Source organism: Rhea americana, unplaced genomic scaffold (assembly GCF_003343005.1).
Source record: "Rhea americana isolate MKP2758 unplaced genomic scaffold, rheAme1 scaffold_81, whole genome shotgun sequence".
Taxonomy (NCBI): domain Eukaryota; kingdom Metazoa; phylum Chordata; class Aves; order Rheiformes; family Rheidae; genus Rhea; species Rhea americana.
In genome coordinates this window covers 2132510-2149106 of record NW_028186990.1, presented here as the reverse complement: position 1 = coordinate 2149106, position 16597 = coordinate 2132510, and the positions used below count along the sequence as shown (strand labels likewise).

Here is a 16597-nt window from a genome sequence, read left to right as displayed (position 1 = left end):
AATTTTGTTCTTGTTTCAGTTTTTACAGGCGACATGACAGTGCAAAGGAGTGCAAGCACCAGTTCACCAGAAAGGATCTGTTGGGCTCTCTTTCCATCCAGCCCTTGCTGCTTGCAACTGAGAGTGACCACAATCCTAGAAAGCTGCAGCCTCACAGGGTGGGTGTTTCTCTGCTTCCCAGCCTGTTCTCCTCTTAGACTTCTTTAACTAATTTGTTTCAGTTCCTGTATCAATTAATGCTTTTTTTTCTTTTTTTTCATGCAAAACTATTGCAACAGCCTTTCTGTGCTGAAGTTCTGCTGTGGGTTTTGCTCATGAAGACCCTTTCTCTAACATGCAATGGAGCTGTGTCCTGTGAGGGCTCAGGACATGAGATGTGAGTAACAAAAGCAGCTCTTCTTGCTGCTATGAGAAGTGACCTTTTTCTTCACCTTTGCTGGAATTCCCACTGGTTTTATAGCTGTCTGGCTTCCCTGGGACTGGCTGGTAGTTTGGTTTTGCAGTGTGTTAACGTGGAAGTCTTTATCCACCAAAATCTCACTTGGCTCCGAAAGTTGTAGGTGAAAGCCTATGTAGCTGAGAGCTGAGCTCCCAGAAAAGTGAGCCTGCCTCCAGCAAGAGCTCGAGGATTCGGGCGCTTGTGCTTTGTCGGAAGACTTCTGCCCATGAGAGCATGCACAGAGGATTGCAGCTGCGACTGCCAGTCTTGGGGAAGCTGGTTCCAGCTTGGCTCTGTAATTGGGACAAGTAACCAGCTGGCTTTGATATCTGAGCAGGGCTGAGAAAACCTGATGGCAGACTTCAAAGTCTGTTGCGCCAGCGTGTCTGATTATTCATAGGCTTCTGGTATATCCTCTGAGACAGCCACATTATCATGGCAATGCTGTGCTATTCCCCAAGTCCCCTGACCCTGCCAGCCTCAATCTCTCACTTTTGAGAATGTAAACCTTGTCCCTTTCCTTCCTCCTCCTCCATCCCTAGTCATTGTGGGGACGTGGGAATGGCATCTCCAGGTTTGGGGATGTTTCCTGAGACCTGTGAAGCAAAGATGGGAGCAATTTTGGTGACCCTGCGTATAGCCTGTACCCAGTGCTGTATTTCCCTTCCTTCTTGAKTCACAGCAGTAGCCTGCAGTGCCAGGAGTCTCTGTGGCTGCTCTCTGCTGAGGTGCTCAGAAGCCCATAACCAAGCAAAATACATGGGTGGGCAAGTCTGCCCCAAAAGCTTTTGGGGAGCAGAGCACTGCATCCTGCTCTGATCCATGCTATTGCAGCGGATGTCACATAAGCTGAAGAGTGAGAAAGGATTGGGGAAGAGGAGGAGCCATACAGCTTCCATGTGCTCACCTGCTGCATGCAGTGCAGCTCCAGATGCTGGGGCAGGGGACCGGATCTGTGACCTCTTCCCTGTGCCCACTAAAGGTACCTCTGGCCCTAGAGAGCCTGGCCTATTAGAGCTTGGGATCTTAGCAGTCTGTTTGCCCAAAAGCCACTACAAACCTACTGCTGCCTCCTCCATCCTGAATAGCTTCCTCCACAGTGTTTCTACCCTATTACCAGAGCGACCCTGTCTTAGTGTCCAGTTGGTTATATACGAGGTTTAAAAGTCCCTGTGGATGTTGCTAATTGCTGCTGTGCTCTCCTAGGTAAGAGTCTGACTTCACCCTGACTGGCTTGGGCTCAGTAAAACTTTCCATGCCTCATTTTGGCTGAGTTTTTCTGGAACACTTTGGCCCAAAGTAGTTGAGCAGCACCCAAGAAGGTGGCCAACAAAGGGGTCTAGTGAGGCAGGCAGAGGAAAAAAGGATGTGTGAGCATGTAATTAGAGGCTGTCAACACCCATACGAAGGCCGAAATCAGCACTGTGGGCAACGTGACCCCGGTCCTTGCACTCTGCAGGGGGAGACTGCAATATCCCATCAGGTATGCTGTGAATAACCCAGTTGCTCAGATGCTGGCAGTGGCCAGGCAGCCTTGAGGGCAGGGAGATGGGAGTGTTTGTCCCCAGTGGTGCAGGAGCAGCACTTACATCTCGTTGGATGAAGTGCATGGCCACACACATTGCCTGGCTCAGAGGAGGCAAGCCCTCTGCTCCTTGCAGATACCAGCAGGGATCCTCTGTGCTATCCAAGAAGTGTATTCCCTACCTCCCCTCCTGTATCTCCTCCAGGAAGATGAGGGAAAGGGATCTTTCTCTTCATGGACTTGACTTCACTGGTGTTGTTTCTAACAGCAATGTTATCTTTGTAAAGGATTCTCTGATCCCCTTCTTTTACACATCCTTGCACGGTTATTAGCCCTGCCATATGTTTGGTTATACTGATTTCCCAGGAAGGAAGAGAGCAAGTTTTAGACTACAGTCCTGGAAAGAGGGAGCTGTTGTTTTTGTCCACAGAGCATCATCATTGCTGGTGATAGGGCTGCGTAAAACAATCCTATTCTCTGTGGTTTCTCTATTGCAAATGTAAAGTGATTCATGCGGCATTTGATTTGCAGGCTTGGAGTTTAACTGTCCCCTTGTGTGTGTTTATCTGCACACTGACTATAGGAAGCTCACTGAGGTTGAACTTCAAGTTTCCTCTCCATTTACTCTGTCGCAGTAGCAGAGATGTTTTTCTTTCCACCAAAGTGGTAGGCAGATTGGCTTATGGTCTGAGGATCTGAGAGTGCAGGAGTTTGGGATCCCCCCAGGTCACTGCTAGCAGCAGATTRATTTCAGAAAGCCAGCCTCCTCATCCCTCCTCTCTGAGGCAGGAGAGCTTCATCCTGCAGCAGGGAATCAAAGCCTAAATGCACTTTTACAGTATCTACTTCACTGCCTCTGTGGAGGCAGTGAGTCGGTTTCGGCTTGTGTTACCCTCTGTTCCCACAAAATGCATCATGTTCCWCTGCTCTGTTTCGTTGTAATGACAGTGGGCAGCAGGGGACAGGTGAAAGGCTGCAGGGTCCTCTCTCTCTGTTGCAATAGCTTGACCCCTCAGACTGGGTCTGAGGTGGCAGTGGAGCTGTATGTGTGGGCTAACAAGCAGCCTGAGAGAGCTAGTAAGGGTACAAGCCTTGCAGCAAGGAATCTTGCCTTTATTTCATAAACTTGCAGGCTGTCACATGAATCAATTTATTAAATGAAGAACGGAGGGACCATTGTGTGTGTGTGTGTGTGTGTGTGTGTTAAACAACTCTTGTTCCCTCTAGAAATCTGGTGTGATCAAGCAAGTTTTACAGTCTGTTTTCAGCTTGTGAATCCCTGAGCCAATTCAGCCATTCAGTCAATGGCCCAGCAGTGTGATGGTAGCAGTACAGCCTGGGAGAAAATGCTTCATGTAACCATCCTTCCTGTAGCAGAAAGAAACAAATCCTTCCAGAGTGCCTCCAGCTGAAGCCCCATGTTCAGCTGCACTCTGACAAGCTGGCTTTGGCTTGCCAGGGATGTGCCCTAATACCCCCACCAGCCTACTGCTGCATCCCCTGCTTGCGCAGGAAGGAGGAGCAGCAGACTCCAGGACATGCACCGCAGGTGTCGGTGACTGCTGATGGAGAGGATGGTGTGCAGCCACAGTGCTTGCCTCCYGGGTTGCAGCTGGCTGCAGCCCTGCAGCACGCTTTCTTCCCAGTGATGCCCATGGCCTTGCTGCTATAGCAAGCAGAGCTGCTCCTGGGAGTCGTCCTGGCCCAGGCACCTGCCTGCAGGGAATGTTTGCAGGAGAGCACCTTGAGGCTCTGTCTAAGGCTCTGGTGAGGCACTTGAGCCACCATTCCTACCCACAGGAGCCTGTGCAAAGCCAGAGGAGAAATTTCCAAGTTTAATTGAATTATATCCATGCTCATTTTATGCTGGTGAGTTATTTTGGCATGTATCTTTTAATGAGGCCATGTGTAACTATGGGATAGGAGCTTTACTTCCTCCTCAGTGCTCTCACGGGTTTCTGAAGGAGCTGAGGGGAACAGCTGCTTCCTGGCTGGTGTTGGGGCTGGGAGTACCCTCAAGGAAAGCTAGTGTTTTCCAGGTTCCAGGATCCTTTGAACTTTAACTGCATCATTATTCTTTGGAAGCTGACAAGCTGCCTAGCCTGGTCCTGGCCAGGACCTGGTTGCAATGCTGGAGGTCCTTCTGCCTAGAAGAAGACAGAGGGTGTGTACAGCTGATGAGCTGGCCAGAGGTGCTGTGGGAGAAGAGGCTGCCTGCTTGTGGGCTGCCCTGCAAAGTGCCAGGGGCCCTGCTGTGTGTGAGAGGTGAAGCAGAGCTTGGTTAGCAGTCTTTGGAGGGGACCTTAGCTGATCCACCCTGTGTCAAGAGGTAGCATGTTGCTCTCTGTAGCTATAGAAAGTCAATAGCTGGGAGGAAGCAAATCTGCCCTCATCCTTCCTGCAGGAGGAGGTGAATTCAGCTGAGGGTCAGGTGTGTCACCCTGTCTGGCCTGGAAAAAAAAAACACTTAATGCAACAAAACAGGGGTGAGAAAGTCGGGGCCGCAAGGCTGAGTGGTAACAAAGAGAGATGAGCCTTCTTGCTTTGCTGTATAGCAGGTACTGTGTGTCGGATGCTGCAGAGATGGCAAAGCCACAGCCTGTGGTGCAGGGCACCAGGTCTGTGCAGCCAGCCCACATCTGCGCTGCGTGTGAGGTCAGCAGCACTGTGTGCAGCAACGGTAGGAGAGGGCTTGAACACAGCCTTCTCCAAACGTGACTGGATCCAGGGTCCTAGATACTGCATCTGAGTGATGAATTACCTTAACATTCACTCTCTACTCTGTCCTCTCCTCCCGTTTTCTTGATAGGGGAAACTGTGGTCAGAGGCTGACAACTTCCTTCCAGCTGCTTTCAAAAGTGGAGTGACTGTTTCTGTCTCACAGGAGTTTTCCACCACCTCTCCAGGAGATGACCCAAGYGGAGCAGTTTCCCATGCAGCTGGTACAGTGCCTGGGCACTGCTCTTGTCCTCGTCCTGGGTGAGTGCCCTGTACTACAGTGGGGCAGGTGAGGAGGGAGCAAAGCACATAGCGCTGGGAGGAGCTCCTTACTGGGTCAGATGTTGCAGCCTGTCTCCCCGGGCTTTGCCAACGCTGATTTGCGCTTGCCTGCCTTCCTGAAGTGAGTGGCTGAGGTCCTTCCAGGCTGGGTGGCTCTGAGCGGTGCCTCACTTGACAGACAGGGACAGTCCCCCTACAGCCTGGCGCTGCTCTGGCTCTGCGGCTGTGGGAAGAGGTTGGGTGGCATGTTCTCCTTTTGTCACTGTGATTGCATGCTGAAGTGAGAGCCTGGTCCCCCGACTGGGTTTTGGTGAGGGGACTTGCAGGCCCCAGTTGTGTGACTGCTGCCTGCAGGGGGTGCAAAGAGGATTTCTTTGCCCCCTCCTGTGGGACAGGGCTTCTTAATCTTTGCCATCAGCCCCTGAATTCCCTGGCCTGGACTCTGCTGTTGATTTTTGGCTCAGTGTCTGTGTGCCCAGGGGCGTTTTTGATCAGTGTGTGTTTTAGGAAGCAGCACAAAGCTGAGAGTCCTCTCTGGGAGCTCCATGGAGAGGGGAGAAGGGTGGCATGCAAGGTCCTCTGCTTCCCTAGTCTTGCCTACCAAAACCATCTACAGATGGAAAAGGAGGGAGCCCAGCATGCCTCTGGGTGCCCCCTGGCTCTGGAGGAGCTGTCTCCTGCCCTGACTCCTGCRTTCCTTCCCTGGCACAGGTCTGACCTGTCCTTGGAGCCATCTCTCTTGTGCCCAGTCTGCTAGTTCCATTTGCTGTCTAACATGCCCTGAGCCAGTTGCTGGGGCATCTGCCTTTGGCACTGCATCCCTGTCTCTGACAGCAGTCGGCTCTGGCACCTGTCCCCTTCCCYCGCCTGCCTGTGCAGGCTCCAAGTGCTTGGCTCTCCTCATCTTTCTATGCCACAAGGCTCTCTCCCTGAGCTCATCCTGGTTGTTGCTCTCCCTGAACAACTAGCTAGGAGATACTCTCCAGCTATAATCAGGCTTGACGGCCCTGTAGCTGTGATGCTCTGGCCTCTGTGTGACCCAGTGTATTGAGATATGAAAAAGTTTGGAAGCCTGTTGTTACATGATTTGTCCTTAGAATTGTACTGAGTGCCAAAGTCCCTGGGGCTTCATGCTTCAAAAGAATAACTATGCAGATTAATTTTTTATGTATTACATTGCAATCCCATGCACACTTGGACCTGCTGCTGTTCTGAGTGAACACCTCTGCAATACCATATGCTTCTACAAACACACTTGTGGTAACTGTTTGCTGACAGGTTTGAGCAGTGGCCAACGAGTGGTGACCATTCAGAAGGGACCGCTTTACCGAGTGAGGGGCTCCCATGTCACCCTATGGTGCCAGGTAAGCGGCTACCAGGGACCAGCAGAGCAGAACTTCCAGTGGTCCATCTACCTGCCATCAGCCCCTGAGCGCGAGGTGCAGATYGTYAGCACTGCTGACCCCTCCTTCCCCTACGCCRTCTACGCCCAGCGCGTGCGCAGCCAGGAGATCTACGTGGAGCGGCTGCAGGGCGACGTGGCCCGGCTGCACATCACTGAGCTGCAGGACCACGACGCTGGTGAGTACGAGTGTCACACGCCTACCACCGATGAGAGATACTTTGGGAGCTACAGCGCCAAGATGAACCTCTCCGGTAAGTCTCAAAGAAGAAGCTAGCTCCGTGCTGGGCAGCTGCTGGGCTGTGGTGACTTGAGTTTTGCATTTTCCTTACTGATGCTCTCAAGGTGCAAAATCCCCAGGGCAGACATACTATTCCATGAACAGTGATAACAGAGAGCATGTGGATATAAAGCACATAGGGATACAGGTGGGTTTCCTACTGCTGCCTCCAGCTTTGTGCTGCAGGGAGTGCAGATAGGGGCAGAGGAGTCACTGCTTCTCTGGAAGAAGGATGGCTGGCGAAAAGAGTGAATAGTAAGGATGGTAGGCACAAATTTTTTCTCCTGTTCCTGCTGCAGGATTGCTAGCCTACATGTGGTGTGGGGGGGGAAAGGAAGCCTGTACTGCTTTCAGGCCTGGTTTTACTTCAGTTTTTGATGTGGCCATACCTTTTCACAGCCAATTATTAGCATTAACTGGTGGTGTCCTCTCAGGTCAGGGATATGGGACATGACCCAACTGGGATGTCCACAGAAATAGCAAGAGGGAACATCTCCTGCAGAGCACTGGGAGAGGTGATGCAGCTGAACAAAGAAGAAAAGGAAAAGGCCCTGGTATAAGGTCTCCAGTCTACATAGTAGTACAGCAGTTTCAGAGGTCTAAGTGCCTTGTATTCACTCCTGTTTTCTCCTTTCTCCTTTAGTATTGTGCCAGCCTGCACTGAGGGCAGAAAGGGGCTGGATGTTAATATCTTTGTGGTTGCTTAATACTGCCCATAGCACAACTGAAGAAAGCACTACAGAGATTTGCTGTGCTTTCATTCCTGCTGAGATCTTAAGCACCTCACACTTTGGCATAATCTGACCGAGGCCTTGTCAATCAGCTGTGAAAAATATTTCTGCTATACTGTCAGATCCTTGGGGGCTTCACTCTTGTTTCATAGTGACCAGAAAATCATTTCTTCCAGTGACCAGCTGCTCTCTGTGTTTCTTCCCTTTTGTTCAGTGATTGCAGACACCCTCTTGGTTTCCATGGCACCCCAGGTTCTCACTTGTGCTGAAGGGGACACAGTGGAGCTCACCTGTGAGGTGTCAAAGTCCACCACCCTGCACACGCATCTCTCTGTTGGCTGGTATCATCTTCAGGGAGCAGGAGACAGCCATGCTGAGGAGATCCTCACCCTGTCTAAGGATTTTGTCTTGAGGCCAGGGGCCTCTTACATGCAGAGATATCTGAGGGGGGATGTACGGCTGGACAAGATTGGGAATACCACATACAAACTCTCCATCAGGGAAGTGAAGCCATCTGATCAAGGTCAACTATACTGTGAAGCAGTTGAGTGGATTGAGGATCCCGATGAGACATGGAAGGACATCTCCCGGAAGCAAACAGAGGAGACATCACTGATAGTCACAAGCCTAGGTAAGGCCCTTGCAGACTCACACTTCAGCTGCAATTCACTTGTGCACTGAAGCTGGTGTAACAGCAGCATTTGGTGGCCTTCAGCAGTCATGAGACTGTGTATCGTGAGAGCCTCTCTGCTCCCACATACTCAAACCAAAGCCAGCAGGCTGAAGCTCTAAGACGAACAGTATTTGAACATCAGAGAAAACAAATTGTTCTTTTTCTGCTTTTGGCACAAGTATGTGTCCCACGGGCTGAGGGATTTGCAGCTCCTGAGGCATATGCAGAAGTCAGGGGTCTCTGGGTGGTGCTAACCCAGAATGTCCAACTCTCTGGCTTTAGGGCAGAGCGATGCCTGGGAAGAGCTTAACACTGATGACTGTTACAGCATGAGTGGTTTTTATCTTGTTAAAAACCAATGAATGAAAAACTTAGATTTGTGCCTCACCACAGTGTCCTTGGGGTTGAGCCAGTCAATGTAATGCATTTTTTTTCTCTCCTTATAAGGTAGGGCTGTGAGAGCTTGCCATCCCAGAGCCCACAGGGTGAGTGGGTTGTGCTGCCACTCAGCTCTTGAGGTGAGGGGAGGGAGGTGGGAATGGCTCTTCTGGTCCCTAGGATGTGTCATCCCCTCCAAATATGTAGTAACTGTGCAGTAGCCCAGTGGCAGGCATGGGTTACTCAGAGGGCTGCAGCTAGCACCTGACCCTGCTCCTGCTCTGGCCCCAGGGGATCGCTGATGGGTACCACCAGCCTTTGCAGACAGCAGAATTGCCTGTCTCTGCTGCAACCCTGCACTCACTTTGGCAAGAGACACCAGCTGCGTGAGCATACCCTGCAGCCTTGCTTCAGCTGCATCAACCAGGTACTTAGAGGGGCAGAATGGGTGCAAGGCTGTGGCAGCCAAAGATGTGGGATGCACTGTGGTTGGTACTTCTCACTTCAGAGGTTCACGCAGTTCAACCCCTTTCAGACCAGCCAGCGCTGACTACTTTTTTGATGCTGATGGCAGTTGTGTAACATCACAGACCTAAGCCAAGGTGTTAGCAGAGAGAACAGAGTGTGCCCGCAGCAAGCTGGCTTCTTGGCAATGTTAAGTTCAAGTATGCGGAAAAGCGTGTTGTTAGACTGCCTTGAGGGAGTCTCAGCCTCCAAGACTGAAGTATACTGCAGTCAGCTGCCCACTCTACTGCATTAGCCATGAGCCCTGATGGGCAAGCGGGTGCACTGAGCATGTTGCATGGCTCAGTAATATCTGTTGGAGGTGGCTTGTTTGTCCAAGTTGTCATGAATCTGTTGGGCTCAAGTGCCAACTGTTGCTGTCACTTACTAGACTGTTCCCTCATCTCCTAGCTTTTCATATGTTGCTGTGATGGGACTGTGAGTCAGACTGTGCTTTGAGGTGGATGCACCAAACTTCTAGCCTATGTTCTAGGAAAATGTAGAGTTAATTACTGAGAGGAGACTTAGACCCATTAATATGGGTGAGACAGATTAAAAAAGAAAAGTCTGAAAACCAATCTCTTGGCCACTGCTCCCCATTCTCGCTGATTCCACTCTGTACTCCTGGACATCTCCTTTTCCCTCTGTCTTGTTCTGCCCAGCCACCTCCTGGGGCTCCTAGCTTCCACAAGCGTGGCATCACCTTGTCTGGGGCTGCTGGGAAACCTTCTTTCTCTCTGTTGCGTTGAAATGTTTACAACGCTACACGTTTGCCCGCTGCTCCTCTAAGCAGCCTGCCAGCCTTCCCTCCTGCTGCAAGCCCTTTCCTTGCTGCGGTTCCTCACCCTGCACTTCCTCCAGGTGCATATGGTTAGCTGTGCTCAGAGGAAAGGAAAATCTTTCTTTTCCACCAACATTTCACCTTGCCTAGTAGGCAGCAGCCAAAACAAAGCTGCTGTCTAATCAAAACCTTTAGCAGAATATACAGTGGTGTGCAGTAAAATTTCTCCCAGCAGATTAAAAAAGGGACTTGGAGGGTGATGAGAGTGGTGCCCTTATGAGTACTGGTGTTGTGCAGAGAATTAAGAGCTTCTCGCAAACTGCAGTGGCATGCAGGAAGGCAGCAAGAGCAGAGGAGGCTTTGGAGGCTGCAGGCTGGCAAGCTCAGGGAATGGGGTTCAGCTTCCCATGGCGTCTGGGGGTGGCAGTGCAGGAAAAGCAGGAGAGAACAGCTTATTTGGGTGTGAGGAGGCCAGCGGAGAGAGCTGCGAGGTGGCCTGAGCCCAGAGGCAAGAGTGGGGCTGTGGAGGAGCCTGCAGAGCAGGTTTTATGTGCGAGGGGCTGAGTCAGGGCAGGAAACCAAAGAAACAGAGGAGCAAGGAGCATGTGTCGGGGTGCARCTCAGTGGGAATGAGTTCTGTCCTCCCCCCCCATCAGAGCCTGGTCTCTGAAAGCTGGCAAGTTGGCCAGTTTTGTTCACCTTATTATGCAGTGTTTGAAGCAGTGGCTTTCCATGCCTGCTGCTGTCTGGTAAGCAGCTGTAGTCAGTTTGCTTGTTTAAAAGGGTTCAGTATGACTGGTAGTRTGTAACTTCAGATACCAGTGCCTTGCAGTCATTTGGAAATGGACAAATCCTGTGGAAGTTTGTTTGCTGTCAAGGGTGGAAGTGTGGCAATGGTTGCACAAAGGGAACCAGATGGTTGTATTAGACCCGGTGATATTTGAGAGGGGGGAAGGGGGACTGGCTAGARGCATGTTAGGCCCTCAGTCATGTCTGCAGGGCAGCAGGCTTGCTCCAGAGCTCTGTGGGAGAGCTGGAGGCTTGGGGCCAAGCACCCTGTCAGTGCAAGACTTGGCCACCACTCTGACCATGGTCAYGTGCTCTAACGGTTTCTATAAACTCTCCAGCAAATATTTGGGAATGCCAAACATATCTGCAGCGACTGAGACTCCTGTTCATGAATTGTTTATGAACCAATGTTTAAATTAACAGCATAATTTGTTTTCAATAAATTATCTGAGCCCTCCTAGCAGCAGTCTGGGAGCTGCTCTGTTTTACCTTGAAACTATAGCATATAGCCTTGTCCCTCCTGCTTGACATGGGAGGTATACCAGTGACCCAAGAAGATGAAGCAGCATGATGCAGGGTATGTGACAGGCTGCCCAGAGAGCAGGGGCTTTGTCCTAGCTGCTGCTTTTGCGCAGTGTCACTACTTTGTCGGAGCACCGTGTGGGGTTTTGGAGTACCCTAGCAGGTGTCTGCTTTCAGCCATGCTCCAGCTCTGAGAACTGTTGGAGGAGCCCCAGCTGGGCTGATACGAGCAGCAAGGGGGTATTAGTGGCCAAGACTYTGAATGCCCCACAAAGGAGGTGGATCATATCATAGGACCCGGAGACAGGGACCCCTATTTCAAGTGCAGCTGACCACCCAAGAAAGTCTACCAAGATAAAGGTTATCTTATGCTCCCCTTGTTGCTATCCTCTTTGYGAGGCACCTGCAGTTGGTAGATATTAGGAATAGGATGCAGGCTGGATGATCTTCAGCTCTTTTTACTTCYTTCTAAAACCTTAGTATCTCATGACAATTATTGAAATTTCTGCTTATCTTAGGGACTAATTCAAAACTTGTCCAAGTTGGAGAGCCATTCTTACCCATCCCAGAGCACCCAGTGACATCTGTGACATGGGAGAACCAGCTTTGCCAGATTCAGACAAGGAACTTGAATRCAAGCAACTGCATGCTGCTTCCCATCACAGACAGCTGAATGAAAAGGACAAAGACTGCAAAGGCCCTTGGTAGCTTTTTCTGGTTTAATGGATATTTGTTATGTGAAGCAGAACAGCTCCAGGTGACAAGGTAGTGAAGCCTTCCCTGATACCTTTSGGTCAGGACAGACCACAGTTTGGAYGTGTGAACTGAGCTAAGGTGGTTGTAGCTCAATGCTGTCCCAGTGGGAACTCTGGTCCCTGGGCTGTTAGCTGTCCCRACAKGGCTGAACCTTGGCTTTGTGGTTGCACTGGTGCTTCATCCCCTTGTGATGTTAGAGCCTGGAGCTGACTAACTTCTCTCAGTGGTAAAAACTCCCCATTTAGATCATTTTTTTTAATGAAAGAAAACCTCTGAGCACAAACCTCCCCCTCATCTCCCTCTGTGTGTCCATTGTGTGTCCTCTGGAGCTGCCAGGTGAAAGGGAAGTCTGAGCAGSGCCACTAGCACCCACCTGGCTTCTCTTTGCCCACAGGTAAAGATCTCAACGTGACTGTTGCTGCTGCTGAAAGCTCCATTTCTGAAGGTGACACTTTGCAGCTACGTTGCCGTGTGGGAGCCCAGAACAGCCRTGACAGGCAATTCCAGGTGATTTGGTTCCTCAACAGCACCGAAGTGGCCAGGGTTGACCCAAGWGGAGTGTTGATTTGGAAGAAGGAATATGAGRAGAGAGCCAGGCTGGGGCAGCTCCAAGCTTTCAAGCATAGTGACACAGTTTATGTCCTCACTGTATATGAGGTGGGGCTGATGGACAAAGGTGTGTACAGCTGTTCAGTTTCAGAGGTGGAGAAGGCTCCTGGAGACTCTCAGAGCATCCAAACCAAGCTGTCATCTGGCCTCCAAGTCAATGTGAAGCCAATAGGTTAGTAAATCTACTTGGCTGCTCTTCTAGGTGAAACCCGAGGTGATACCTGACTGAGGAATGCTTCAGGTCATCCTGGTAGGGACCTGTCCACAATGCAACTGCTGTTTGAGGCAGAGGGCAARTGTGCCATAATTTTCAGTAGGTAACAGTGAGAAAAACATTTACTCTGCTAAACGTTAGCATGACTGGTGCAGCAACTCCCAACAAAGTGTAAACCTTTAGTTCAGTCTCCCTGCTACAAGTTTTGGGGCAAATAGGTAGAGTTCTGAGGAGACTGGATCCTTCTATGTCTTTGGCACAGAAAACTGAGAGCAGCCCATGCAGCTTCTCTTGAGGATCACAGGATAACTCAGGATAACAGATTCACCTAAGAAAGAAGGATCACTGTCATTATCATCAGGGTGGTGTCTCTATTTTGGGGGAATGATTTATGACAAACCATTCTAACAAAGCTGCGCGGGAGATCCTTGGCCTCCTTGTCACAGCTAGACTATGATGATTTTAATGTGGCAGGTGGTGGGAAAAGCAAAATCTGCCTGGTGGGACTTGTAAATGTTCCTTTATGTATCAGCGCCCCAGGAAAGCCATTAAAAAGAAAAGCTCTCAAAGRTTATAAGAAAGGGTTGAAAATTTCAGACAATTCCTTTCAGTTTCCAGTGCCAAGTTTTATCTAGTCTCTCTGTTTAATGTAACAATAACTTTGGCTTTTTCTGTCAATAAAAAATAGTCTCTCCTCCAACACAGTATCTGTTGCTTACAGAAAGCCACATGTACCTGTCTATGTCCACCAGCACRGCGCAGATAGTCGCAGGAGATCCCTTGATCTTCCTTTGTGAGGTGCGGGGAACAACCAATCCTCTGTCTGTGAAGTGGTGGCACCTGCAGCARCATCAGAGCCTGCCATCTCTCGTGGCCGCCATGGAGCGAGATGGYTCACTGACCCTGGGCAGTGCCTACCAGGACCGTGGTGCACAGGGGAGCATCAGGCTGGAGAAAGCAGGCTCCAGTGCTTTCACACTGGTGATCTCCAACACGTCAGCCCCAAGCGATAGTGGGTCTTACAAGTGTGAAGTGGTGGAATGGTCCCGAGGCAAGAGCTGGTCGCAGGCAGAGGAAACCGTGGTGACTGTCAGCCCTCTCAGTAAGTTGTGCCACCACCTTTTGGTGGCTTTCAAGCTGGATGCACATGCRATGGAAGGCAAAGTAGTATGCTGGTGGGAAACCAAGGTTAGGAGCAAAGTCTATGTGCTGAGCTCCGCTGCTGTTGTGAGGTGACATGAGGCCAGTCATTTGCCACTTAAGTGCCTCAGTTTCCTCACTTATTACAGGGGGTCCAAGTCCTTCAAAGGATGTTTTAGAGAGAGAAATGGGAGGTAAGTGCTAAAATGCCTAGAGATCCAGAAGGCAGTGATTTGCCTAGCAGTTCTTTCTAACTGATTCTTTAATTCCAAATGCAGAAAATCTGTTCTATCAACATAATTGCTTATGGTAATTAAGCTCAACAGAAGCACTTTCTGAATTGAGTTGTGGCCTTTGTCAGTGATACACTCTTGGCTTTGACATCCGATTGCTTCTCTTGCGTCCTTTCCGAGCACTGATTTTCTAACTTCCCAGGCATGCAGAGCCCATGTCTTKTCTTCTTTTGATTGCTGGAATGGATGCATTTACGGAGAGACAGGTTTGATTGTAACTTAATTTTTTTCCCCTTTCATTATTTGTGTGATGAGTGTCTAGACCCACTACTGTGGGTGGGCCACAGTAGTTCTGCTTTTTCAAAAAGTGAAAACAGTAAACAAACAGCACCACAGAACAGGAAGAGGGAGGAGGTGAATGGCAGCACTGTGGTCCCACATCTGAAATGGCACACTACCACTTTGGGAGAGGCATAAGGCAATCTCCAGCTTGGTGCTGTGAGGTGTGACTGGGAAAACTGGTGCAGCAACATGAGCCTGGAAAGCGGTGTATCCAGAACTGTGTGGGGCCCTGCAGTGGAGGAGCWGGGCATGGGGCAGGACAGGACTAGGCAATGCTGCCAAAGCTATGGGGGTGGACAAGATGTGGGTCTTGGCCTGGAAGAGCAGGGTGCGTTGCAGGCATGGGTTTTGACAAGGAGGGCCTGTGGCTAGGGCTGTRATAGCAGGATACAGGTCAGGAAAGAGAAGCATTGGCAGAACAGAGTGGGGATAGGACGAGGTTTGGCTGGCATCAAACTGACAAGATTTGCACAATGCAAAATAAAGCAGAATACTGCTTGTTGTTGGCATGGGGATGCACTGACACAATGAAGAAAAGTCTGGCTTGGGTTGGCCCTGTGTGTGCTGCAGACCACATCTCATGTGAGGCATGAGAATGGGTTTTGTATCAAGCTTTTTTCTTGTAGCAAAGCTAATGCTATTCACCTGTCAGCATCAAAAGCACCAAGTTCAGCTGGAAAATAAGGTGAGTCTGGATGGCAGTATGTAGCCTGTGAAGTGGCTGGGGGAGTAGGAGAAGGTGCCATGTGGGCAGGGATGGCAGCAAGGTGATGGAGCACACAGTTACAGCTGGGCTTCTGGAGCTCAATGCCAGTGACTGTTTTCCTCTTGAGCAGATCTTGGTTTGCATGCCGTGCTGATAAGTCGAACTGCTACCGTCAAGTATACTCAGAGTTTTGAACTCTTCTGCCAGCTGAGCGCCAGCTATGCCCTCGAGGAGTTGCCAGTGTCCATGACGTGGCAGTTTCAGCCCAGTYGACCCACTGGGGACTATCTGGAGCTGGTCAGAGTCCTTCCCAGTGGCACCGTGGCGTGGGGGATGGCCCAGCCACACTTCCTGAAGAAAACCCAGTTGACAAAGGCTGCCTCTTCCTCCAGGCTGCTGATCCACAGTGCTACAGCAGATGATGAGGGTACCTACAGATGTGAGGTGGGGGTCTGGAGCAGAAGCTCCCTGCCACAGGGACAGCCAGCTGCTGTTGTGAGGTCTAATGCTGTGGGGATAAAAGTCACTCTGCCAGGTAAGCATCACAATGTGCGTTTCCTCGGTAGTGGTGTCTTGTTATATGATATGTCCAAATCCATCAAAAATAATGAGGGCCTGTCAGGACTGTTGAGGGCTGGAATGCCCTGGGTGGTGACCCTGGGTGGTGATGGTGGGGTGTTGCTACTCCTCCTGCCTCTTCCTCAGTGCCCACAGCTCTTAATGGTGCTCTCAGAGGCAAGTTTGGAGATAGTGAGCGGTGACGTTCATTTATTTGCAGATTAGGCTCAGCATATGTGGATCAACCTTGCTATTAGGCTTTTAAGTCGCATCTATGGAAGGAAGAAGTTCACCTGAAAGCCAAACTTCTCCTTGGCTGTGGGCCCAAGGAGTCCAGCTGAGCACAAGTGAGGGCAGTGAGAGGTGCCTGCTATGGTGTTGGTCTTCTGGAGAGTCATGGGACAACTCTGCTGCCCCTGAGCGGGTGCCAGAAGGCTGATTTCCTCTGCTTGGTTCCCCAAGCTTTCCCAGGAGTATTGAGTTATTGGGCTGCTCTTGCCAGCTAAGCCCATTGGCAGAGGAGCACAGCCCGCGGAAAGCACCTGTGTCTTTCTTCAAGGCTGGGAGCTGGGTCTGACTGCAGCAGGTTATTCCCTCTGCCCGTGGTGGCTGCGTGTGGAGGCATTGCCCGTGGGGGAAGGGGCTGAGCTGCACGGCAAGGAGTTGCATGCATGGTTGCCCTTTTATGGCCATGACTAAAGGCAGGGTCCGTGCCTCCAGAGCGCCTGCCAGTATCTTGCAGGGAGCCACAGGCTCATTCCTTTTACTGAAGGAGGATGTCGTAAATAACCCAAATTCCTTGAGCCACCCCCTCTGCTTGTGCGCGCCTGCTCTGCGCCACCCTGGGCAGAGCTATGGCAGCTTGCCGTGCTTGTGAACTGGAGCTGCTGGAGGAGTTAAAGGAATGGCCCAGGCCTCTGGGCCTATGGAATCAAGCACAAGAATATGAGGATTTTTTTTCCTCATATCTGTTCTGTCAGCAAAGCAAAGAGAGACGTTTCCTTTCCCCTGTCTT

The 16597-nt window shown here is 50.6% G+C and overlaps 1 protein-coding gene across 1 annotated transcript in view; it reads left to right on the top strand.

The window, feature by feature from the left end:
• Positions 1-341: 341 nt before the first annotated feature.
• The window catches only part of CD101 (CD101 molecule), a 24804-nt gene continuing 8548 nt past the window's right edge, over positions 342-16597 (top strand). Inside the window, exons 1-7 of the mRNA XM_085323062.1 lie at positions 342-376; positions 4774-4943; positions 6243-6620; positions 7592-8008; positions 12175-12561; positions 13325-13705; positions 15155-15559. Of these exons, the coding sequence (XP_085179188.1) occupies positions 4874-4943; positions 6243-6620; positions 7592-8008; positions 12175-12561; positions 13325-13705; positions 15155-15559 (2038 nt within the window). The 5' untranslated portion in view covers positions 342-376; positions 4774-4873. The remainder of the gene's footprint in view (positions 377-4773; positions 4944-6242; positions 6621-7591; positions 8009-12174; positions 12562-13324; positions 13706-15154; positions 15560-16597) is intronic.